Source organism: Cyprinodon variegatus, unplaced genomic scaffold, assembly GCF_000732505.1.
Source record: "Cyprinodon variegatus isolate N-32 unplaced genomic scaffold, C_variegatus-1.0 Scaffold257, whole genome shotgun sequence".
Lineage (NCBI taxonomy): Eukaryota > Metazoa > Chordata > Actinopteri > Cyprinodontiformes > Cyprinodontidae > Cyprinodon > Cyprinodon variegatus.
The window spans coordinates 924456-950503 of record NW_015150710.1 but is presented as its reverse complement, the minus strand read 5'-3'; the positions used below and the strand labels follow the sequence as shown (position 1 = coordinate 950503).

At 41.9% G+C, this 26048-nt stretch overlaps 2 protein-coding genes, 1 long non-coding RNA gene and 1 pseudogene across 3 annotated transcripts; 3 read left to right on the top strand and 1 right to left on the bottom strand.

Annotated features, from left to right (window-relative positions):
- Positions 1–38: 38 nt before the first annotated feature.
- Positions 39–11753, bottom strand: klhl36 (kelch like family member 36). The gene is made up of 9 exons (XM_015382481.1): positions 11607–11753; positions 9650–9727; positions 9368–9562; positions 8954–9076; positions 8069–8290; positions 7686–7991; positions 3659–3886; positions 3423–3580; positions 39–1129 (listed from the first exon to the last, which is right to left on the bottom strand). Exons 2-9 carry the CDS (start codon positions 9701–9703, stop codon positions 556–558), a joined length of 1860 nt encoding a protein of 619 aa, XP_015237967.1. The 5' UTR covers positions 9704–9727; positions 11607–11753; the 3' UTR covers positions 39–555.
- LOC107089602 lies at positions 11625–12551 on the top strand. The gene is made up of 3 exons (XR_001481445.1): positions 11625–11758; positions 11908–12005; positions 12105–12551. It is a non-coding gene; the product is annotated as an uncharacterized LOC107089602 (long non-coding RNA).
- Positions 12552–15390: 2839 nt separating this feature from the next.
- On the top strand, positions 15391–21121 carry LOC107089601 (coactosin-like protein). The gene is made up of 4 exons (XM_015382484.1): positions 15391–15764; positions 16661–16743; positions 18862–19019; positions 19125–21121. Exons 1-4 carry the CDS (start codon positions 15688–15690, stop codon positions 19233–19235), a joined length of 429 nt encoding a protein of 142 aa, XP_015237970.1. The 5' UTR covers positions 15391–15687; the 3' UTR covers positions 19236–21121.
- LOC107089592 overlaps positions 20787–26048 on the top strand; it is a 25629-nt pseudogene continuing 20367 nt past the window's right edge.

Genomic DNA, 26048 nt, shown 5'->3' with positions numbered 1-26048 from the left:
TTCTTTCAAATAAATAAAAAAATAATGGTGTTAAAATTGACCCTGAGTTTCATCCTAAAAGGTCAACATTTGATCGATGTTGGAACTTCAGAAGCATTCAGGAAAATGTTTTTCTTCGTCACTTAAGACCTGCTTGGGTCTATTTAGAACCCCTGTCCTGCTGGAAGATCCAAATAAGTCCAAACTTTAGCTGTTTAGCCCCACATTGACCTCTTTTTGTTGAGATTTGTAGAATAGTTTTCTTCTCTGATGCTGAAGGTGTTTGGCTCCTAACAACCCAGAGTTTCTTCTCTGCAGATATTGTCTCCATACCTAAACGCACCTGCAGTTTGATCCACAGATTAATCTAAACTAGATCAAATCTACAGAGCTCCTGGGACTTTTTGCTGTGGTTCTTCTCATCTGCAGTCAGTCCCTATCAGTGAGGATATCCATTAGGTCTTACTCTTCAGATTTACCAGAAGAAAAGTCATATGGTTAAATGTTGTTCTTGAAGCTCCTCCTCTGTCCATGTTTGAAGCTGGGTGGTTCTAACCCAATAGAAGAACCAGAACCCTACGTTGGCTGGGATCTCCCTCTTACCCCTCGGCCCGTTTTCTTCTTCTCTGGTGCAGCCGGCTGAGCCGAGGGCCTGACGATACACACGCACGCCGACGCTCCAGCGATTCTTTTGGGCAGGTCGGGCCCTCTGGACCAGGACCCTGTGTCGGGGTCGTACACCTGGGTGACTCTAGAGAAAGCCATGCTCTCCCAGCTGTAGCCTCCCAGAATGTAAATCTTCCCAGCCCAGACCGCCAGCCCCGCCTCGCTGTTGGGCAGCAGCAGTGGTGCCACCCGGGACCACTGGCCGGACAGTGGGTCGTAGGACTCCACCTGTAGGACGTCAAAGCGCTCGGTGGTGTCGGCGTGATCGTCGCTACCACCAATGGCGTAGATGAGGTGGTCCAAGGAGGCCATGCAGTGCCAGCCCCGAGCCAGAGACATGGGCTGCCGCTCTCGCCACACCTCCCCGTCCCGGGATGGGTCGTAGCTCAGGAAGTCCTTGCGGTATGGTCCTATCTGGTAGTCGTGACCACCTGAGATGTAGACCACGCCTTGGTGGACAGTGCCAGCATGACCGTAAGTGAACCTGAAACACCAAAAAAATGGAGTAGGATTCAGCTTCTGTAGAACGAAGCCCAGAGATCAGTTTTAACCAGAATTTACTATATGTGTCAGGACACTGAAAGTGTTACCTGAACCAAGAGGAACAGAAACAAAATTCAGAATAGACCTAGAAGAACTTTACAGAATTCACAGTAGATCAGACAAAGAAACTACAAACTGGACAGTGACCCCTGCTGGTGCTTCTCACGATCGCCAGTGTAACCTGCAACCCTTTTATTCTGACTGGCTGCATCAGGAATGTTCTGGAGCAGTCCGATGAGGTCCAGTCCTGAATCTCATGGAGGGAGGTAAAGATTAGGGTGACAGTGAGGACAGTCAGAAGACTTGACCAAAGCACCTTAAAAAACATTCAGTCATTCACCCGTTAACACACACACACACACACACACACACACACACACACACACACACACACACACACACACACACTGATGGTGGTGAGCTACATTGTAGCCACAGCTGCCCTGGGGCTCACTAATAGAAACCAGAATGCTGTTACTGGCGTCACCGGGCCCTCTGACCACCATCAGTGGACAATGCACATGAAGTGTCTTGCCCAAGGACACAACGGCACCGAAAGCTGGAGCCAGGGCTTGAACCAACAACCCTCTAATTGCAGGGCAAACTCCTGCACCCAACGCCCATGTCACCCCTCCACCAGTATAATATCAAAAGTAAACTGATTTTTTATTTTTTTTTTTAAGAAAATGTAAATTATATTGTTTTTAAAACTTCCTCCTTAAAAATGTTTTAAAAGCGTTTTAATTCGGTTGAAATGTGAATATTTTGGGGTTCAGATTAGAGAGTAAAAAAAAAAGACGTTAGTTATTTCTGTTCTACTAATGCAGTGGACCGGAACTGGGATTCTTGGTTTCTATGGATTAAAATCTGAACAGTGCGGCATGTCTGGGCTCCTAAATCATTACTTTGTAGAACAACCTTCGGCTGCAGGTCTTCAATGATCAGATCTCCTTCTACAGGTCTGCTGTATCTCTAGTTTAACTGTTGCTCTTTTATACAGAGCAGGGCTTTTTCTAGGATTTTTAGGTATGAGGGAGCAGCAAGAGGGGTTGGGGAGTGTAAGGGGGTGTCCTCCCCGCTTTCTGGGGTGCACTTTTTTTAAATGAAGATAAAATGGGGCATTCTGAGACTATCTGAGAGGGAATTTTTTTCTAGAGCTCTCCATGGTGCCCCCCCTCGAGTAGTTGAGCTCTGAGCTTTTCTGGAGGCTCCAATCCAGAAGAAGTAAAAGCCTGTGAAATACCCTCACACAGCCAGTGTGAGAGACGCTGAGCAGTCAAAGGCTGTCCTGCAGGATTCCCTCTGTAATGCACAAACAGGCGCTCTGTGCGGCGCACGACAGCGCACGAACGGGACAGAGAAGATGGCGCATAACTTCCTCCCCGGAGTTATGAGGAGGATTGAAGCCATTCAGTTATCACCTTCGACCTGAAAGAGCTTGTGATGCTCTTGGGTGTGAAAGCAGAAAAGCAAAAATCGAAAAGACTGAAAACTGGGGGCGAGATTAAAAGCATTTCTTTAATGGAAAGTGCACAGCTTTACTTGGAGCATTTTCTTCTTTTCTGTGTTTAATTTTGTATCTGTGACACATGGAGTTGCCTGTAAAAAACATTTCTCTGGTTCTGCTTCAGCTGTATAAAAAAAAATATTGGTTTGGATCAGTTCCTTCTTCTTTCTGTCTCAAGTTGAAGTAGATAAATCGCTGCTGCACGGTGACACTGGAGGAAAAAAGCTGCAGCTGGAAAGAGTTTGTGTGTACTGTTAAACAGCATTAGGTTTTTTTCTTTTGTTTGTTTGTTTTATTTTTCATGGGCTGCTTCTCAACCTGTAGCTAAAAAAAAGAAAAAAGTTTTTCCTCCTTTTAAACCTATTTTTAGTCTATCGTCAATGGTCGAAGGATTCGTCCAGGCACCCAGCCTTACAGTCCACCAATTGTCATGTGGACAGATTCCGTCTCTTAAGCTGTGGATCTCTGCAGCTCCTCCAGAGTTACCATGGTCCTCTAATTATTTCTCTCTTCCACGAAGAACCTTCATGGTCTCCATGAAACTGATTGTTCTCCTCTGAGGCCAGATCGGGTTACTGATCAGAGGACCTCTGGAGGTAGTTGGTCATTTCTCCTCAAGTGTTTTGTTATTGGATTTTGTGAAAACCTCTAACTGACTGTAAAATGCCAGAGGAGATCCTGATATTTTGCTTAAAAAGCAGAAGACGCAACAGATAGGTTGTCCTACCTGGGGAGTTGTGCTACGTAGGACCAGCAGTCCTTAGCAGGATGATAAATCTCCACAGACGAAAGCGCTCCGCTGCCATTTCTGCCTCCCACGGCGATCAGGGACTCTCCCACAGCTCCCAGGTAAAAGTCCACCCGCGGCTGGTTCATCGGAGCTCCCTGGGAAATGTCACACTGTAATGGAGCAGAACGCAAAAAGAAGACCATCTACCACAAGGAGGTTGGTTGTCCCCTCACCATGGTCCACAGGTTGAGTCGTGGGTCGTATCTGTACAGCAGGTTACAAGCAGCATCTCCTCCGTTGTCCCTGGAGGAGCTTCCGCCTGCAGCGAAGATGAAGCCTCCTAGGACGGCCAGGCAGTGGTGGCTGCGCCGGGCTGGAAGCTCCGTCTCCAGCTCCCAGCTTCCTGTCTCGCTGTCCAGCCAGCAGACGTTGGCACTCAGCTCCTGTCCGCGCTCAAACACCTTAACAACCAGAGAAACAGGGAGCTCTTCATAGAGAACCAACACCATAGGTCTACAAACCCAACCTTGGTCCTCACTGACTGACCAAACGTTTCCACCCAGATATATTATATCAAATAGTCAGGAGTTTACCTAATCTCAATCATGGGCTTAAAGGCCTCTGTGATAGCTATGAGATGAACATGTGCACGGCTTAACTATTGAGCATGGGTTGGACAAGGATGCTGTACTGCCAAGAAACAGTCTTCGGGGGTGAATACCTATTGAACAAGAGTTGCAAGAATACGCCCAAGTTGTGAAGGATTATCACCAGGTGTGTGCTCTTAACCCAGTTTTTAGGGAAGTGTTGGCCCTAGAGGGTTAGATCAGTGTGCTTATACTCTGAGAAGATTGCAAGTACCGCGTCGAATCCCACTGCTTCCACTCTGGGTTCCTGAGCAAAACACTTCACCCCCCGGGTGCCAACCAATGGCAGCACCCTGCTCCCCAAGCGGATGGGTTAAATGCAGAGAGGGAATTTCTCCAATGTTAGTTCAATTATTATTATTAGGAAGTGTATTTTCAGACTGAAAGATGAGATCCTTTCAGAACACTAATAAGGAGGGAGTTTCCAAGACACCGCTGCATCCTCTGCAGATGCTCCCTGGAAAACCCAGTGTTCTCCATACAAAGCACTCCTTTATCCGCTGACAAGAGTCAGCAAACCCTCCCAGACGGGCTGGCCACTCTCAGACAAGCTGAGAAGCTAAGCTTCTCCAGACCACCAGAAACCCCTCACCTCCCTCTCAACAGATATAATCAAAGGTTAAAGGTTCCAGCAGCGATGAGAGCAACACAATTTGGATTAGATTATTTAAATATATCTGATTTTACTGAGTTTTAAAAACTGACCTAAGCAAATAACGCTGGTATAGCAGTCTTGAAGCAGATGCTAAGCTTTTACAAGTGTCATTTATAACCTTATGACAAACTTTATTTAAATAAAGATTTAAGACCTAACATGATGTTAATGTTTTTGTGTTTTCTGATCAGCTTATTAGATTTAGTTACTCAAATATGACTGAGAAGTCTTTTTAAACAAATTCCCTCACATCTGCTAGCCATTAGCTCTTCTGTCCTAACAGAGGTAATTCATATCGACCTAAACACCGCCTACAACGCCTCCTGGCTGAAATAATCCCTCAAGAAAAAGTGCATAACTTAAAAAAACGAAATCAATTATCTAAACGAAAAGTGTTCTTTAAAAAATCTTTTTAACCAAAATAAGTTTTATTTAAGTTTGGAATCACAGTGTAAATTGCTTTAAATCCATTTGCTCTAAATCAGTTTGAAAACTAATTTGACCTCATTCCAAATTATTCAATTATTATAAACTTCTATTCTCAATTATAAAATCCAAGATGAAATGTGATGTCATTGCATAATTCAATCTATTTTAAATAATTTTTGTTAATAATTCTCATAATTTAAATGAATGTTGTTGAATTATTCAATATGTCAGCAGAGTTGAAGGTTTAAGTGACTGTCCCTGTAGAGCCTCCCTCATCTACCGCAGGATGTTCATCAGTGCTGTTTACACTTAAAGGAATAGTACACCCAAAACATGATTAGCCTTCATTTCCTACTCACCCCCATGCTGAACAACACTCTGGAGTACTTTTTTGATATCTCAAATGCATCTGGAGATCTGGGAGGCTTCTTGCTGTCTGCTGACATTCAAATAATGGAGGTCCATGGTGCCCGAGACAGAAAGGTCCATAAAAGTCCACAAAAAACGTGTCAATATTCCTCCATACTGCTCGTCCAATGTATTCCAAGTGTCCTGAGTGGGTAGCATCCAGAATTAACTCGAAACGAAGTCATTTAGAATGTTTTTAGAGCATAAACAGTAGTGTATAGGATTTCCTGAAAGCGCGTTCACGACACTACGGAAACCGCGGCAGACCAAACCGGATGAAAGTGCGCATTCAGCTCGGCAAAGAACTCATGCTCTTCCTCAGCACTGAAGTCCTCAGACATTTTTTCTTTCGTTGTTTCTTTCTTTGCACAGGTAAACAGCACATTTCTTCTTCTACGCTTGCATTATCGTCAGAGCAGACGCTGAATGCGCACTTTCATCTGGTTTGGTCTGCCGGCTTCCGTAGCGTCGTGAACGCGCCGGCGCGCGCTTTCAGGAAATCCTATACACTACTGTTTATGCTCTAAAAACATTCTAAATGACTTCGTTTCGAGTAAATTCTGGATGCTACCCACTCAGGACACTTGGAATACATTGGACGAGCAGTATGGAGGAATATTGACACGTTTTTGTGGACTTTTATGGACCTTTCTGTCTCGGTCACCATAGACCTCCATTATTTGAATGTCAGCAGACAGCAAGAAGCCTCCCAGATCTCCAGATGCATTTGAGATATCAAAAAAGTACTCCAGAGTGTTGTTCAGCATGGGGGTAAGTAGAAAATGAAGGCTAATAATGTTTTGGGTGTACTATTCCTTTAAGAAAGCTTGTACCATAATGTACCATTGAATTAATATAAATATAATATAAATAAATCAAACGCAAAGACCAGCATTTATCCTGAGAGGGCAACACTGTCACTGTTTTAAGTCAAAATTACAGAAATAAACAAGCAATAAAAACATTTTAAACATTTAATTTACACCCCACAGGCACCATTTATATTGTTTATCTGCAAATAAGTTGTTTTTTGGAGTGAGTCACACTTTAATTTAAGGCTCATCCTATGCAGGGATCCAAGCCCAGTGAATCAATAAACCAAATTTGACACAATCCTCTAGAATTCGATACCATGCTCGATACATTTAAAACTGTTTAGAATGGCGGCATCTGCTGGATAATTTTTAGAACTACAATTGAGCGGATATCCCTGCATATTTCACACTTGAACTGGTTTATTTCCATAATAATAATAATATTGATAATGACTAAATAAATGAATAATAAAAAGAACTAATATCTGACCAGTAAAACTACAATATGATAAACAGCTTTTCTGATGCCTAACAGTTATATCACTGTGTGCTCCTATGACTATGGCTCCAAGCTCTAATCCATCCTGGTTTCCAGGCTCTATTACAGTGGAAACTTCTCAGCCAATGCGACCTATTATTTGGGTGGGCTGCACCTACAACTATATAAAAACATATAATCCTTTTAAATTGTTCTGATATTTTAAATGATTCAAACCAACTCTGCTCCCCAGTAGTTCCCACAGGTTCTTCACGTTCCTGTTCTGGTTCTGACAGATGAAGATGATCACATTAATAGAGAAGCATAAATAACTGTTTAGATTTGCTGTGTGAAGAAATATCTGTTATATATTATTCAGTGGATGACTGAGGTGGGTATAGATGTGTGTCTGTAATGTGCGTGTCTCCGTCTATTTTAGATTTATGTATGTGACAAACTATTCTGAATCAATTCTAAAGTAGACATAAATTTAAAATTTCTTTCTGTCTTTGAATAAAACTGTAAATGGGAAAACCCGCTGTTTGAGCCATGATTCTGATGCATCTAAATGCTCCAGTAGTATTAACACAACGAGATTATTCAAATTTACTGTGAAGCTTAACACAAGTCTGACGTAACGATGCCTTGCGTGCGACGTTCACGTGCCTGGGGTGCACTCGAAACACTTCTCAGCACAATTCTACTTCAAAAAGGCCAAAGCTGTGTCGAGCAGACACAGCCTAACATCACTATGTAGAACAGATCCACTGACAGTAAGAAACTTGTAACTTTTTTAATCCAACCATGCTCGTTGGCATCCATCAGTACCTCTCCTCCAATCAGCAGGAGCTGTTCCACCCCTCCCCTCAGTGTGGTTCTTGATGTTTGGAGCAGTGGCTGAGCGCTTGGCCGTGCGTGGTACCCCAACGCCTCCTCCACCAGTTCCTCACAGCCGGCCCCCTCAGGCAGCAGGGCCCGCACCGCCGGCAGCACCAGGCTCACCAGGTCTTCCATCGGGATCAGTGGGAACCGAATATGGGACAGGAGCTCTTTGGCGTGGAGAGCTCGCTCCGGGCTCTGTCCGAGCCACTGCAGAGCCGCCTGCAGAAGAGCCTGCTCACTGTCATGCTGGACCTGATGGAGAACCAGAGCGGGCTTCCTAATAAACTGCTGCATGGATGAGGATAAGAGGATGACTGCAGCGGTCTTACCTGGCTGCTGGAGAGGTAGGAGGAGAGCTTGTGCAGGGGAACGTTTTGAAGAAAGTCAGGAGTGAAAGAGAGAGTGGCGAATCGAGCGAGGATGAAGTGGTCAATGAAGCTGTCGAGGCGCTCCAGACTGTAGAGCTGCGCCAGCTCCTGCAGGTAGAGGTAGTTTTCCTCGCTCACCTCCCGCTCCAGGTACTGGCAGCAGAAGTCCACCGTGCGCCACAGCTGGAGATCAAAAACAAAGCAGGTAGTGAATAATCATCTCCTGTTATTGACCTCCTAACTGGACTTTAATAACAAAAAAAAGGCTCAATATCTGGACTTAAAGTACTAAGGAACTGTCCTTTCCTTTAGTGTGGGCTTTTAAAGAGGCTAATCCAACAACAGGGCTTATTTCAGGGGTTTTCTTTGGGCTTTAGTAGTTTTTACAGCTTCAGTTTTTGGTACCAAAACCTCATCAGATGGATAAATATCAATGCATCTTGGTAGTGGATGGATCGATTAATTTTTTCCATTATTTGGGAACCACCCTTTGTACCTGCAGACACAGCAGGAAGTCTGCATCCTCGTTCTAAAGAACAACCACCATAAATGGTTCCATCAGTAAATCTGCAAGCTGCAGTTCCAAAGCAAACGTAAGGCTGATCAGATTTAGCAGGTTGGAGCCTGTAGATAAAAGCTGTTGCATTTGGTGATGTTTGGCTTATTTAACTGACGCTCTGATTGGTTGTGATAATAAATCCACATGGAGACTTCCAGAGGGATACAGAGGCAGGTGTCACCACACCAACCCTGACTGATGAGCTTCTGATGGAAGCTAGATCCAGCTGGTGGTGGTTCCTCTCATGTGGTCTACCTGTCTGCTGTAATCTGTTGAACTGGCCTCACCTGGAGCAGGTGAGCAGCCTCCAGCACGCAGTCGATGTTTCCTCCATCCAACAGAAGTTCCCCGCTGTACAGGAAGTCCACCACGGCCTTCAGACCCTCGTAGGACATCCCAACCAACTCCACCTGTGGACAGAAGAGGACCGGTCTCTCAGATCTGTCAATGCTCCCCTTTTACTTCCCAGATCAGTCCAGTTTACCGCGTTTGCTTTGACAAATGAAAAAAAAAAAGATTAATCTCTGGAAGCTTCATCTCTATCTGCATCCATTTGGATTCCTTCGCACTACATAGAAACTATCCAAAGTTTCAAATTCTAGGGTATAAAACACAAGACTGAAGCATGGAGGTGAATGCGTAATGCTGGGGTCTGCTGGTAAATGAAATGGATGGAATGATGGAGGAGCGTGACCACTAACCTCCTGCTGGTGCTCCTCCTTCATACCCAGGGTGAACATGGCATGGAAGTACGGGCTGGAGATGGCCAGAAGGGCCCGGTGTGCAGAGAAGCGCTGGCCGTCAGCGACCAGCACTACGTCACAGAAGCGGTTTTGTTGCCGCTGGTCGTTGAAGCCCTGCAGCACCTCAACAGCCTGGTCCGTGGAGCGGAAGATCTGCCAGCAACAGTGGACTGGTCAGAGATCTGATATAGACACACCTAAATATTCTCCTCCCAGAACGTCCCTATTTCAATCACTGACCTTGGGGGATTCGCTGACCCTGCAGGGTCGGCGCATGCAGCCCAGTCTGTCCATAAGTTTCCGTCAGACAGGATTCATCTGAAAAACAAAAATGTACCTGCTGTTAGGCAAGCAGACGGAGATATGCTGAGTCTACAGGTCCAACATCAGTAAGAGGTTCTTCAGGTGAGGTCCAAAGAGCTCTGATTGGTTCAAATGTTTCTGCTTCTGACAGTCACTGGGGACGGGAAACCATTAGCTCATTCACAGACTGCTGCATATTCAAAGAAAGATGAGTAGAAAAATGCAGCCTGTGCAGGACTGGGAAGCAAAGCCCATTCAATATTTTGGTTCACAGCTGGAGTTGCAACCTAAAATAATTACTTTACAGTTTTATGCACAACATGAGTTGGTTTACTCCTCTGTTATTATTCTGCTCCCAAACCGGAGATGTCAGAATCGTCTTACCTGAGGAGAACCAGAACCGAACTGAGTGATCCAAAGTTCTCTTTTCAGATTATATATATATTTTTTATTTGATTTGAAATTCCAGGTCCCAGAGTCTGATGGCGGAATCCCAAAACCCACTGACATCCAGTGGGAGAAGTCCAGTGCATCAAATAATGCATGTGACCTGTCATATATTATGACTCAAGTATCAGCCTGCAATCTACTAAACCTAACTTCACTGGATTCATACCTTAAAACTAAAGTCTCAATGTATACCATTGAGAAATGCATGCAAGCGTCCCCTTGGGTCACAGTTTATGACGGGTGACAGATTTCCTCATAACACCAGAATCATGTCAACTGTTCAGTCAACTGATCATTTTCACGCTTACGTGTTCATTATTAGAACTGGACCCACCACAAGGATCAGAACTACTGTCAGTGATTCTGGTGTCCCCAGAGGACAGCAGGGACAGAGGACGGCAGAGACTGAGGAAAGCAGAGACAGAGGACAGCAGAGACACAGGAAGGCAGAGACACAGGAAGGCAGAGACACAGGAAAGCAGAGACACAGGAAAGCAGAGACAGAGGACGGCAGAGACACAGTAAGGCAGAGACTGAGGATGGCAGAGACACAGGACCGCAGAGACAGAGGACGGAAGAGACTGAGGATAGCAGAGACACAGGAAGGCAGAGACAGAGGATGGCAGAGACACAGTAAGGCAGAGACTAAGGATGGCAGAGACACAGTAAGGCAGAGACAGAGGACGGCAGAGACACAGTAAGGCAGAGACTGAGGACGGCAGAGACACAGGACCGCAGAGACAGAGGACGGAAGAGACTGGGGATAGCAGAGACACAGGAAGGCAGAGACACAGGACAGCAGAGACAGAGGACGGCAGAGACACAGTAAGGCAGAGACTGAGGATGGCAGAGACACAGGAAGGCAGAGACACAGGACAGCAGAGACAGAGGACGGCAGAGACTGAGGACGGAAGAGACTGAGGATAGCAGAGACACAGGAAGGCAGAGACACAGGACGACAGAGACACAGGACCGCAGAGACAGAGGACGGCAGAGACTGAGGATAGCAGAGACACAGGAAGGCAGAGACACAGGACAGCAGAGACACAGGACCGCAGAGACAGAGGACGGCAGAGACTGAGGACGGATGAGACTGAGGATAGCAGAGACACAGGAAGGCAGAGACACAGGACAGCAGAGACAAAGGAAGGCAGAGACACAGGACAGCAGAGACAGAGGACGGCAGAGACTGAGGACGGCAGAGACTGAGGACAGCAGAGACACAGGAAGGCAGAGACTGAGGACGGCAGAGACAAGGGATGGCAGAGACAAGGGACGGCAGAGACACCGCAGAGACAGAGGACGGCAGAGACTTAGCACGGCAGAGACTGAGGACAGCTGAGACAAGGGACGGCAGAGACTGAGGACGGCAGAGACACAGGACGGCAGAGACAGAGGACAGCAGACACACAGGACGGCAGAGACTGAGGACATCTCTTCTTACCTGCGGTGGTAACAAAAGATGAAGCAACACATTTTATTCTTTAGGGGACACTCTGGAGGTTCAGTCCAGGACTCTCCTTCCTCTACTCTTGCACATTAGCCAAGTTTCAAATGAGTTCTCCGTTAGCTGCAGGCTAAACAGTGCGACTTCCGGTAAGGATTTTCAAAATAATGTTTGTCTGTTTGTTTGTTTGTTTGTTTCTTTCTTTCTTTCTTTCTTTTTGAAGCTCGATGAACATAGAGACATAGTGGTGTCTTCAGTTTATCTGTCAAATGAGCTTTATCTGTGTAATTTTCTATAGGTCTCCACACTCTGCTGTCTGTAAAAGGTTCCTGTGTCATGATGTGAATAGAACAGAAGTTCTAGCTGAGACAAAAATCCACAGAACCACAGAAAGAGGTTTGTGTGCGTTTCAGGGGGAAAATTCTACAATAAATATATATAAAACAATACGATGTGTTTCAACATCAGACGGAGTAAAATAGACTGCAATTTCAGGAGGATGAGGCTGTGGTTCTGTCGGAAGAGAGAAACTGGTATCCAGCAGGTTGCCATAGGAGGCTGTTGCCATGGTGATGCATCCAGTACTCTTGACAATTCCCGCCTGCAGAAACACAATCAAAAAAATAAAAAAAGTTAATTAAACAGGTAAGACCAAAGTTATTTCTACATGTTGCTATAAAACAAGATGAAATATTTATCATGTAAATAATTTTTTGTTTCTTTAGTCTTATTCTTGGTGGTTTATTTTGAAATCAACTATCTTAACCGGATGTTGTCACTGACGTCACATATTTTGAAATCAGCTGTTTGATATGATGTGGGCGTTCAAGACAGGAAAACTTTCCCAAAGTGTTGAAAAATAACTGAAGGCAACAATCACAGAAAACAGAACAACCAGTTTTTCTGTTGGAAATAAATCCCACCAGTGTGAGGTTGTGTGAGTTAAGGATATTTAAACTATAATAAAACATTTATCAGGATTTTTTTTTTCATCCTTTTTAATTCATCTATTTTTCAGACACACGCTTAAATAAATAATAGACTAAAATAAAAATACTTTTTTTAATGAAGCGTTGCATGAATGTTTTTATCTAAAAACATTCATGCAATGATGCAATGATAAAAGTTAAGTTTTTACCTTCACATAGAGAAACTGTACGCTCACTATTCCTTTTTAGGCTTTTCAGCTCAGGGATCCAGTCACCTGCAGAAATACCCGGATGAGTCATGGGTGTACAGATGGGGGTATAGGGAGTTTGAGGACAGCTCTGTAGCAAGGTGCATTAATGAAAAATATGCATTAATGAAAAATTAGTAATGAGGTTTAATGGACTGATATACAAGGATGGAGGTAATGGCTCTGTGTGCTCAGGCTGCACCAGCAGGTGGCAGACTGGTGTAGTTGGTGACATCCCTTTAGTTGGTGGTCATCTCTGCTTATTTTCCGACCAGCTGGTGAAACTGGTGGACAGGAGAGAGGCAGCCATCATCAGTTGCCTTTAAACTGGACGAGGCCCTGAAGCTCTGCTTTCTACCCTGGTATCAAACCACGGACTAATTATTAATGATGTGAACAGAGGAGATCTTTGTTTGACCTGAGATGGTCTGATTAAAAACATTGCAGAGTGTGCAATATTTTCTGAATTTGAATATGGATAAATCAAAATAAATAAAATTAAATGACTCTATGTAAAGTTGAGGTATTTTGTAAAACAACAACCGGAAATGACTCGTTTGTCCTTCAGAATAAAGGCTAAATATATATATTTTTAAATATAGGATTTCAAACACTGTGGTTTCAGTTTGCTCTTAATTAAGGTGGATTTCAAATCAAGTAGGATAACAGAGGAAGTGGCCTATTCTGCAGCCTTCATATAGTTCTGTAGATCACAGTGTATAATAGTTATGAACCCAAGAATAAACTAAGAATCTAATCCATTAACAAATGAACAGGAGGCCAGTGATGAAAGGGGTCAGGAGGCTCTCTGGAGCAGCAGTACTCAAAGTGGCGATTGGGACTGACCCCCCAGGATCCCAGGACGCCAAATGGGGGGGATCATGAGATGGTTTCCACTATCATTGTGATGTCATCCCTGAGGTATATGGAAAGCCAAAATATGTCTTGAACTATATAATGGTAAGTTTCCCCTGAAATAAATCATGGGAACATTTATGTATCGAAAAATGGTTCAAAACTTAGATATACCATAGAATTAAGAAATGCACTATTAAATAAATACCCCTTCAAACTATTTAAAAGATTCAAAATTTAAAATAATTAGATGTATTTTTATGTATTTAACTAACATATTATTTGAGTATTAGGTATATATCATGAAATTATGAAACACACAATTGAATATAAGTGTGCATAATGGTTATTAATCAATTTTTAAATCATAAATTGAATAATTAAATGTTATTTGAAAAATATATTTGTTATATATCTAACACATCATTAAATATCACATAATGAAATTATAGAATGTACAATTAAAAAAATACCCAACTAAATGATTCAAATATTTCTTTAAGAAAATAATTACAAGTTATTTTAAAATGCATTTATTTATTTATGCAATACATCATTCAAATATTAATTATACTACAATGTCATTATTTAAATTGCACAATGGTTAAATGGCTTATTATACAATTGAAAATCCAATGGGCTCTACGCACATCCCCACTACTTCCTGAACCTATACTAAGGCAGCTCTTTTGTTTCCTGTCTTTTTATACTGGATGAACTGATTAATCCAGGTGTGCATTGTCTCAGTAACCATGTTGACGCACATCTGGATTAATCAGTCCATCCAGTGATGAAAGACAGGTAACAAAAGAGCTGAAGTACAGGAAGCATTGGAGTTTTGCATAGAACCCATAATTTATATTATTCTAAACAAAGTCTGTTTTTTCCTAAGTCAGAATTGGACCTACCAAATCAAAAAAAAAAAAAAAAAAAAAAAAAAAAAAAAAAAAAAAAAAAAAAAAAAAAAAAAAAACATTCAAAAAGCTTTCTCTAAAGGCTCCTGACTGGTGGACAGTATGTAAGTATCAGAGAATGTTACCTGAACATGGAGGTGAAAGATGTTATGACCTTAGCAAACTCTTCAGGAAATAATCTGTTCTAGTTCCCTAGAGGTCAACCTTAGATATTATGACTTAAACTTTTCCTGTGACCTCATAAGAACATTAAGATCACATTTCCTGGCGTGCAGGTTCAGTATAAAGGAATTAAACCTTTAAAAAGATACTAGAAAACATTGAGTAAGGTTTTGTAATGTAACATTGTAGAAACCAAGATGGATTGTTTCCTAAATTTCCCAATGAAATAAAGCCTCTTCATTTTGAACCTAGGAACAACTAGGAAGCTATAGGGCACATTCCATAGAAAAAACACTAGTTAACCCCCTGTAAACCAGTAATGGATCTTCTTTGGGAGGTTATAATAGAAAATAATTTAAGGACGTTTTCAGTTTAAAGGAAAACCATCTAAGAAAAACCACAAAATCAAAGATGTAATAATAGTATTTTTTTTTATTTTTTATTTTTTGCCTTGGCAGTAACATGCACATTTTCAAGGTCAAAGTAATTAAATACAGACATTTTCAATACAATAATAATAGGTCAAATATTATTGGTATATTAGCCTATGTCTGCGTCACAGCTATACAAATGTGTACCTTATTTTGAAGGGTCTTTTCCGGAAGCCACTTCTGTGTGTTTATTGTAATTTACTGCGATCTGCCAGCGGCCAGAAGGAGGAGGAAAGCTCACAGTGTCTCCTGTCTGGAACCGAGTGTGCCGCAGCCTGATTGACTAACATCAACACCGCCCATAAAGCGGAACCATCCAGGAAATGAGCCCAGTTTCTATCAGAGGAGCCGCGTCGGTCCGTTAACTCAGCCAGGCCCCGCACCAGCTCCCGCAGACTCCCGTCCTCCTCTCGGCGCACAGCCTCTCCGATGCGCAGCATCCACCGCTTCAATTAAACACTTGTTTCTGCCGTTTGACCCAAACACGGTTCGCTCCGATTTAAGGCTTATTTCCCCACCGACTACTATCTTCATCAACGATGGCAACTCAGATCGATAAGGAGGCTTGCAGAGAAGCGTATAACGATGTTAGAGATGATAACACGGAAACCAGCTGGTAAGTCCATTCAAAAATCGCATCATTTTATTTATTTTCTCACTAAAAAAGAAACAGACACGGGTCCCAGATATAAAGTGCGACGGAATCGGATTAATCGTCAACTGTTACGCTCTTCGGCTGCTGAAAATGCTCTTAATTATGTTTTTTAATTAGATTAATCAGAGGATGACATTTCAATTTTAATTGGGAGAGATTAATGCTGCGGTTTAAACACGAGCAGCTTGGTTGCAGAGGCTGAAGGAGCAAATAAAGATTATAAGGAGTCAGGCATGTTCTGTGTCGCACTTAAATTTAATTTTTTTTAAATAACTTAAAAGGAGGAACGTTAAGAACCTGCAGCTCTCCTTCTCCTCCTGCCTCAGACATTTTGCAGCTCTACATTTTGGCTGATTCTGAGGCCCAGTGGGGCAGAAGTAATTTACTTTGTCCTGTATTCATAGAGCTGGATGCTATTGTGATGTCACAGAAACATGGCTGATCTGTGTCTGCTGCTGAGGGGGAGGTGGTGGTCCCAGCAGTCTGAGGAGAGATGCACTGATCGCGCCTTTCTTGGCTGGTGCCAATTTCCGGTTTTCTATGAAGTGGACCCCACCTTTTTATAGAGATCATAATATACTCTGCAGTCGATTCTTATTAAAGCCTAATCTATTATGCAGTTTTAATAAACTTCACCCTGTTGGTTAACATGTGACAGAAAATAACTGGAGTTCTTAGTGATGCAGCAGAATGAGCCACCACCTATCAGAACCCATCAACCTGTCATTGACTTAAACTCATCTCTACTGATGCATCTCTCAGATGTTTTTCTAACTCTTGTTGTTCAGGAATTAAACTCAGTTATAGCTTAAAGTATTGATGTAATGTGCAACAATAATGCGCTCCTCCTTCTGCAGGGCTGCATTCAAATATGAGGGCTCCACGATTCTCCCTGGAGGAACAGGGGCCGACTACGAGGAATTTAAGAATCTGTGCACAGGTAAGCAGAAGTTGGCGTGGTCATTTTATTGGTATACCTGTGTTACCTGGCTAGCTCTCTTATTAGACTGTTCTCTGTCAACTATTAACTATGTGTGCTGCTCTGCATGAATTCATTTCTGTCTGAGTTGCCTTCTCTGTGCTGTTATCAGAGCCTTCCTACTTGTCGGAGTGAAACATCTGCTCTGATTCTGCCTGCTTCTGCTGCAGGCTTTTCTCAGCTCCTCTAAATGCGCTGCCTCGGGCTGCTCTCCAACTTTTCCTGATTTGTCAGTGAATCCCTTTTCCAGTGCTGAAACAAGTCTTTCTCACTGCTTCGTGCAACATCAGCCCAGCTGCCGGCGTTGCCTTCAGTTCCGGTTCAGAGATGACACACGGATCTGTGAAGCCGTCTTCCTTATTTAGCAGTGAAGCTTTTGCCCTGCAGAAAACGCGTCTGAGCGTAGGAGGAGCTGAGATGATCCTGCTACTGACAGCTGAAGATCATTGATCCACCTCTGACTTCTGCAGAAGCAGGAAGTGATAAGAGGACAGAGCATGTCTGCATTTTCTACCAAATCTTCTTTCCTTCTCATAAGCACTTTGGGAATTTTAAGCCCACTTCCTGGTAGCAGAATGTGCCAACAGCAAGTTGCGTAATCAGGGCGACTGACTAAAGGAAGTTCCTTCATTCTTTTAGGTTTTATTACTCCTAATCGGAACCAACGTAATTTTTATTTTAAAAGCCTTTTTTTCAATACAGAAACATAAATATATCTTTAAACTATTCATCATATCAGTTGCTAACAAAGAATGTCTAAGGGCACAGAAATAAGGTGTGGTGACCTGATCTGGGTCATTTCCTCCCTGGTTCTTCAGCTTTCTGCTGATTCTCAGGCCTGGATCCTCCTAATGGCTCAGATGTGCTCCACAGGGAGGATGAAGATGCTCCATAAACACCTCTGCATACACTATTGCTAAGTTTTCTTTGAGGTTTAAATTGTTTATTTATAGTACTCAGCAGCTGGCTGATTTAGATGTGGACAAAAAAAAAAAAATGAAGGAAGGTTTTGCTTTGGATGCCTTCGATTAGAAGGACACCTATCTTCGTGGAGTCAGCAGGACTTTAGAGGGAAGATGAAACAGGACGCGTTTGGCGGAGGGAGGAAATGCGGGCCGGTGGGGAGCATCAGGTCGGGCTGAGGGTTTCTGTTTGTCCTGGTTCCGCTATCTGTGGTTCCTGCTGCTAAGAGCGTTTCTAACGCTGAGAGCACAGCTGCTTCCAATGCTTCATAATCACTGCCATCCAAATGATCCTTTGGAATATTAAAGTTGGTACACATTGTGCCTCCCTGAGACGCACCTGCTTTATTATTAACACTGAAGTTGCTTCTTTTGTTTGGAAATTCAAATGACATGTATGCAGATTTAAAGTTTAAAAAAAAAAAGTCTGCTAGCCAGCAACTCAGTCAAATCTGCTGGATTTCCTTAGATAGAAAACCTTAAACCAACCTAACCTGAAGTGATTTGATTGAACTGACTGTAAAGTCAATTGAGGTCATGTTTTGAATTTTACTGTCATAAACTACACAAATTTAACGATAGGAAGCGTTTGTAAAATAATTTTACAAGTTCAGTTACTGTTTTTTTTTTATTAAAACACAGTACAGTCAGAACATTTAATGTTATTTATTAAAAATTAATGATTTTTTTTTTTGATACTCATTAATCCAAAACTGCCAGAGATGTAAATATAAAGTCTTCCTGTTCCTATAAGGAGTGGTGCAGGGCATGTTTATACAGCTAATCAGATCAAATCTAAACTGTCTGCCAACTTGGCTGCTTTATATCTTTGTTTTTTAAATGTCAGATTATTTCTTTTCTTATCTTTAGAATAATGGTAATAAAAATGTTTCCCATTAATATTTCACTACTTTAAACTCTCAGAAGATTTACTCTGAAAGCCTAATAACCCAAACAGACCTACTCTGTTCAGTTATATTTGTTCAAATTGTTGATAAAGTTAAATCACTTAAGGACCAATATGGCTTCACTAAAAACAGCAGCCATTTTCTTTTATTGATTCTGTTTTAACCAATCAGCACAAAGAAGGTAAATTCACTCCTCGTGTTTTTCTCAGATGATGGACGTCTGTTTGGTTTCGTCCGATTTACGACTGGAGACGCCATGAGCAAGCGGGCCAAGTTCATCCTCATCACCTGGATTGGAGAAAACGTCAGCGGGTTGCAGCGCGCCAAGATTAGCACCGACAAGACACTCGTCAAAGACGTTGTGCAGGTCAGAGACATCCACGTAGACTCAGCTAACGCTAGATACCCCTTGGTCTTTGGAATTTCCCTTTTCAGTTTTTCTTGATCTAAATCAGACTTCCTTTCTCTGCAGAACTTCGCCAAGGAGTTCATGATCAGTGACCGCCGGGAACTGGACGAAGATTACCTCTGCACAGAGCTGAAGAAGGCCGGCGGAGCCAACTATGACGCTCAGGCCGAGTAGAGTGCCACGCCCATGGTCCAATGGAAACGCCTGGGTTGGGGTGGGGGGGGGAACTAGGCGCGGTTGGACTGGGTGGTCTTAAAGGGGGTGGGGAGTGTTGGGACGGGGCTGCTACCTCTCAGGAAGGGATGGAGGAGGAAGAGGAGGAATGGAGAGAGCACAGATGACCACTAAATAGATTTTTACCAATTAATGTAAACTCGTGACATCTTAGAGAAAATGTTTGCTTTGTGTTGTCTGGCGGGTAATTATATCCTCACTTTTAAAGTGTTTGTAAAAGGAACTTGTCATTATCTCAAACTGGAAATGTCGAACAGAAGCAAACAGCTTTTCTGATTTATTAAATACGAAGTGAAACTTCTTCACAATCCCAAATATTAGAAAAGTTCTTTCATCTTTCTAAACATTGGTTTCTGTGGCGTGCATGAGAAGAAAGCATCCTTGATGCTCCTTAAACAAAGAACCAACTGCTTAATGAAGAGTTTTTAATCCTTTGCAGGAAGAACTCAGATTAGCAGGATTATTTTCTCATCTTTAGGAGTTAAAACCGCTGAGCTTGTTTTTGCACAAAAAAAAACTGGAAGTTAGGGGGAAGCAAGCTGGAGCTTCAGGTAGTTATCTTGATGCAAACTGCACAAAAAATATTTTAAAAGCACCGCTGCCACATTCTAGGTTGCATCAAATAAAACAGGTGTCTTCAGATTGAGAAAAGTTTTTTTTCCTGAAATCGTGAATGTGACGATCTATGGCAAACATGGCGGCTGCACATGATTCCAAAACTTATGTAAAAATGTTTAGTTTTAGGAACTATTTTTTTCAAGCCCCTGCTTCCATGTTTAGTAAGATATTTGGTGTTCAGAATCCCTCTGCAGAATCCCATTTCTTATCAAATCTGAAACTGTTCAACAGTTGGATGGACTGCATGTTAATTGAATGTAGACGCATAAAGATGTTTAAGGAGTGTGCAGATTTATTTATGCTTCCCAAGCAGTTAAAAGCAGATTTTATAGGCACTCAAAAAAACATCCGCTGCTCCCACCGTTTGCTCACGGTCGGTTCCTACCGTGCTTAGATCTATCATCTCACCTTCATCATCACCTCAGCTCGACCACAGTGGAGTAAAACATCTGTTGTCTTCAAGCCTGCTGCAGTTTTTAAAGAATAACCCGTTGCTACAGGCTTATTAAAGGGTTCCACGGTAAAAACTGAAGAATCCTGTAGATGTGGCACCCTGGTATGTGTTTAAAGCAAACTATGCTGCTCTGAGGAACAGATCTCCATTTCCAGGGCTGTTTACAGTAAGTCTGAGTCATCCTGCTGAGCCTCCTCTTCATCAGCCTCCAGACGGCTGTGTTTGGGTCAACGATCCTCTCTTAGCTCTCTTCAAAGACAAATGATGAGGGTTTGGATCCGTTGGCATAGAGACCAACAGCTGATTCTGAGGCTGTAACATAACTTTTTAATGATGGAGATCTGTTCTTCTGGTGCAACGTCTCACTTACCTTCATGCGTACTGTGTCCCACTGTGTTTTGCTGCCTTAGTCTCCCATCATGGGAGCTTGTGGACACTGCACTGTGATTGGCTGCGGTCCTCCTAGAGAGGCGGGACGTGGGTCCAGAGCCATCCATCAGATCTAATGAGCAGCCACTTCTCGGTTGTAGTATCTCCTATTATTTAGTGTCAACCCTCCCCTCCCCCTAAAAATAAATCATTTTCTTGTCCTTTTTATTTTCTGCAAAGAGTTTTACTGTTGATTTGATTTTTTCTATCTTTAACATTGGTGGAAATGTTTTCCAGAAAATCATGCAAAATACAAAAATCAAGAAAACAGAATGGACACGAGATGAGACATTCCAAAATAAAACTTGACGTTTTCTTTTTCCAAGTCCTGCTTCGCTTCTCTTTTGTGTCTCTGAGTGTGAAATTGTGTGTTGTGAAAAGAAGAAAGAAATCCTCCTTTAAAGCTCTTCTATTACTGTAGTTGTGTTTTTCCCTCACTTTTGATGCCAGATTCAAACATCCTATGAAGCTTTGGGACGCTTTCAGTTTACCTGATGAACAACAAGGCTTAAGCACACCTCAATATAACATTCACACCAAACACCTGTCGGTTCCCATGGTGACAGATAATCTAAGATTCATTAAAAACATTTTTTAACCTAAAGGAGATATGCTTTAATGGAAGCTGCAGTATCAGAGTGGTTTCCCTATTCATCACAGCAGTTTTTTTTAAAACGTTTGCACATGTTCTCTAAAAACATGCCTTATATTCTCAGACCTCTATACGCAATTATAAAAGAAATCATGCACATAATCTTCCAGTATCCCCCAATTCTGCAAAACCAAACTACTTCAAAAACTAAATACGTTTCTCTCAGAATGCGATTTTCTTCACAAATTATCCTTTGATAAAAGGAAATCACAAATCATGACTTATCTTCAGTGCTACATTTGCATTATTTTTTTATGCATACAACTATATAACACAAAAAAACAGCATTACCTTATAGGATATACTGTACAGTATATTTAATTTTTCCCACAAAAATAAAATTACATTTCAAAAACACACGGTTTTACATGGTTTCCCACATGGTAAAAACCCACTAAATTTACTGCACATGTGGTAACAGCAAAATACAAACAAACAATGCTGTATCCTTCCATGCATTCCAATGCTGACCCCCACCGAACAAAAACAGAAGGTCCCACCTGTGGCCCTTTTTTATGGTCCTGCTCTGATTGCTGACTAAAACCGTGCGGCAGGTGTTTGCCCATGTGAGGATTCATGTGCAAAGTTGGATAAATTGCTTTTAGAATTTGGAATGACAGTGAAAACAGGAGATTTTCCTTGTGAAAGCAGATTTTCCTCATAAAAATTGTGTGAAATGTATGAGATGTGTGTTTTACAACATAGACAGGAGAGCAGGAATCAGCTGAACTGATTGATGGTGTTGGTGTATGAATCACACGTTGGGTTCACTGTGCTTCAACTACAAGTTATTCTGTGTGAAGAGTTAAGAAAAACAGCAAATTTTACAATCAGCCAGAGGTGAGGAGACAGTTCAAATATTGTACCCAGGTAAGAGTGGCATTACTTCAACATATTTTCACTCAAGTGCTTAGTTACTGATTTAAACCTGATTTAGTACTCTAACATGGGATTTAATAAAAACAAATAGTTTCTAGTCTCATAAAAAACAAATGTTCTATGCAAACAAATAAATAAAATTAAAAGTAAAATACTGTTGAGGAATGTTTTTCCAGATATATTTGTTTTCCAACTTAAAACTTAGGAAACAATCCATACAGTAGGTAATGTTTACATGTTACAAGAGGGTAAAGTACCTTCAGTCAATATTCACTTTATATTAACCTGACCTTCAGTTGCTACAGGAGGTTCAGCAGATAGAAAATAACTGAAACACCTCAGAGCACGTACTTACAAAGGTGGATCCTCACTTAAAAATAAGAAAATATGTAGAATTCCTGAGATTTAAAGATTTTATGATTAATGATTATAATGATTAATGATGAATGATTATGATTAATGATTATAATTTTACCTCAATAAGTTGTTCTTTAAGCATTTCAGGTCTTCAGAGAGCTCCTAAAGTGAATTAATTTTCAGTTAGGAGGACTTTTTGTGAATCTGGATTTAAGATAAACTATCATCTCCATCTGGATTGCTAAATAGATTCAGCAGCTAGACAGGTTAAATATTCACCTCTAATTTAATTGGGGATAAATAAATAACAGAAGAAATATTGAGTGATCGTTAATAAAAAGTGAAAAAATTTACAAATAGAATAAAAGATATCTTGTAATACATTTGGACTATTGAGTCACTTTTCTTAAAAACACAGCAACAAAACAGCTCTTCTCTAATTTATCTTCTTTCCTCCAACTTCAATAAGCTCAGTATCCTCCTCTTCCTGGACCTCCCTGGAGCTTCACTCCATCAGTCACTCCATCCTCCCATCCTGTCTCAAGTCCAGCCTGAACAACCTCTGTGATGGTTTCAGTCCTACCTCATAATCCAATTTACAGAACCTTCTGCTTTGCCGCCTTTCTCTCTGGAACTCACCTGCCCCGTCATTCCACACCTGAACCGACTTTCCAACTTTGAGAGGGAACTCAAAAGTCATCCGTTTAAAGTTGACAGGAACTGCATGCAATCCACTTTAAAAAAAAAAAAAACGTTTTTTTTTATCAATTATTTAAAAAAAATTTTCAATATATTTATTTGTTTTTATATTATTCACTTTTATTCTAGAAGGGATCATATCTGTTTTGTTGCCCAACAATCTTAGTTAGCTCTTGTGTTTAAACTCAGTCGCACAGCCTGCTGCTCTGGGTCACATGACTAATTCAGTGAAGGATCCGATCCTCTCAGCTTACATAGCCCAGTTTTTGAGAAGAGAAGCCTGCACTGAACATCGAAATATGCCAAGTATATTGGCCTGAAAAAAAAAATCATAAATCTCAAAATAAGGTAATACTTGGGTTAAAAGTTATGCAGTGTTGCTTTAATTTCTGTGGATATTGTTCTTTTTTAAATCGATACATGCTCTTTGCAATTTTATATGACCTAACCTGTGATGTATTTTATTTTTTTAAAGGAGATACACATTTATTACTTTGCTATGTGTAAATTGGAAATATCTTCAGCTTGGTGAGGTAAATCATAATATTTGGTAATGTTCTTTACTAACTGTAACATCATCCATATTGTTGCCAGTGAACTACAGATACAACACCCCCAGGCCTTTTTTTCTAAACTCGGGGGACTTTAGTCCTTCCTCTCTGTGCTCCACCCTCCCCACCTTCACTCACTGTGTTACCTGCTGCAACACAAAAGACAACAAATCACTAGACATACTGAATGTTAGATGCCATAAGCAATGCAGTTGGTTGCCCCTCCCTCCCTTGGGGGCTAAGATCATAACCTGGTTCAACTACAGCTTGTGTATAAAACCCCTGTACATTGCAAACCAGAAGGACAATATGAAAGTATTGAGTTTCTTCAACAAGCTTTGGATAAACCTTGAAAAAAAAGGTTTACTTTAGGTAAAGAAAAGGGCTTTCAATTTAGTTAACAAGAAATGCCTGAAAAATGTGCAGAAATAACTGGGGAAAAAAGATCAGAGTTGGAAAAGATAAACAGCTGCTGGAAGAAGATGAAGGCCAGTGTAGACAGCAGCAGTATTTTTTTGAAAGCCTAAATCCAAACAGACCCTGTTGAACCTGTTGGGTGAATAATTTCAATCAGTATGTCTTCAGGTTTGACCAGCCCATCGCCCCTGCCCCAACCCAGTCTCAAATGCTACAGCCCCCTTATCTTAAACGACTGAAGGATTTTCTGCCCTGAACCACTTTTGCCAACTATTCAGCAAGGAAAGTTGCTACGAAGTAGTCCTAGGAGTAGCTAGATGACGTCAGCACTCAATTTGCATATTTGGTCATCCTTTGACCAAGGCTGTAGGAGACAAGAATATCAACATTTGCAAGACAGAAAGCTAAGAAGCCCTAAAGTAACCTTCAGGATATCTTCTGTTATTTCTTCACTGCTTTCAGTGCATTCCAACTGGGACTTCAGAAAGAAAGCAGTAGCAGTCAGGAGTGGACCACCGTCTGCCTCAACCTGACATACTGGTTTGCAGCATAGGCACACCAAAAGGAACAACGGAGAGGAAGCAATTGGATAAGGTCATTGGAATGGACAGCTCTGTGCTTTGTCCCCTTGGATACAGTGCCTGTGGTGGACAGTGTGGCCCACCCCATGTATGATGATAAAAAAACAAAAAACATTTGTTGAGACTGCAAAGAATAACATGATGAACCAGATTCTGACGTAGTGGATGACATCTGTCCTGGTTTGGTGTTTGTCAATGAGTCCCACTGGGACTGTCCCATCATGGTGTCATAAAACTGATGTTAGAGTCTTGAGGCTGATGTTAGAGCCTGTCTTATTCAATAGACTCTGATGTTTGGCTTTGATAAGATGGCTGCTTAGAGGAGGCACATCAAGGCTCTGAAAAGTAGGAGCACCAACTGTCCAGAGTGGTTCTTTTGTGTCATTGTTCACTCTTCTATCTTGGGGTAGTGACCTTAATGTAGTCCTCAAACATTTTAAGGAGCCTTTATGGTCTTTTTGAAACCTTGGCTTCAAAGGGAATAAGTTGATTTGCTTATTTAATGCAAGACCTTTCTTGGGGAGTGGAGAGGGGAGCGGCCTAGTGGTTAGGGCATAGGGCTTTGAATCCTGAGGTTGTGAGTTTGATCCCCCACTCCCACAGACTGCCACTCTGGCTCCCTGAGCAAGACCCTTAACCCCATACTGCTCCCCGGGCGCCGAACAATGGCAGCCCAGTGCTCCCCAAGGGGATGGGTTAAATGCAGAGTAGTAATTTCCCTCTGGAGAAAGTATATTGTATAGTATATATTTTCTCCAAACACAAGATCCCAGTACATTTCAAGCCAAACCAAACCCTTAAACAGAGGCTAGTGCATCCTAAAGATAAAACCCCCAGACCAAATATGAGCGGAGTGGTATATGCTGTTCAGTGCAGCGAGGAATGCTCTGATCTTTATATTGGCGAAACAAAACAACCTCTCCACAGACGCATGGCCCAACACAGAAGAGCGGCTGCCTCTGGACAAGACTCCGCAGTACACCTACACCTTATGGACAAAGGACATTCTTTTGAGGACCAGAATGTCCATATTCTGGATAAAGAAAATAGGTGGTTTGAGAGGGGCGATTTGTTGGAAGCATCGTGCTAACCAGTTAGCAACTTAGTTCTAGTAGG

Bases quoted from the DNA above. Each gene is read 5' to 3' on its own strand.
- LOC107089601 (XM_015382484.1), top strand. From the start codon at position 15,688: ATGGCAACTCAGATCGATAAGGAGGCTTGCAGAGAAGCGTATAACGAT. The intron at 15,765-16,660 runs GTAAGTCCATTC...CTCCTTCTGCAG, and splicing joins GATAACACGGAAACCAGCTG to GGCTGCATTCAAATATGAGG. The intron at 19,020-19,124 runs GTCAGAGACATC...CTTTCTCTGCAG, and splicing joins TCGTCAAAGACGTTGTGCAG to AACTTCGCCAAGGAGTTCAT.
- klhl36 (XM_015382481.1), bottom strand. From the start codon at position 9,703: ATGGACAGACTGGGCTGCATGCGCCGACCCTGCAGGGTCAGCGAATCC. The intron at 8,291-8,953 runs GTGAGGCCAGTT...TTTGATCTCCAG, and splicing joins AGGCTGCTCACCTGCTCCAG to CTGTGGCGCACGGTGGACTT. The intron at 3,581-3,658 runs GTGAGGGGACAA...GACATTTCCCAG, and splicing joins GACTCAACCTGTGGACCATG to GGAGCTCCGATGAACCAGCC.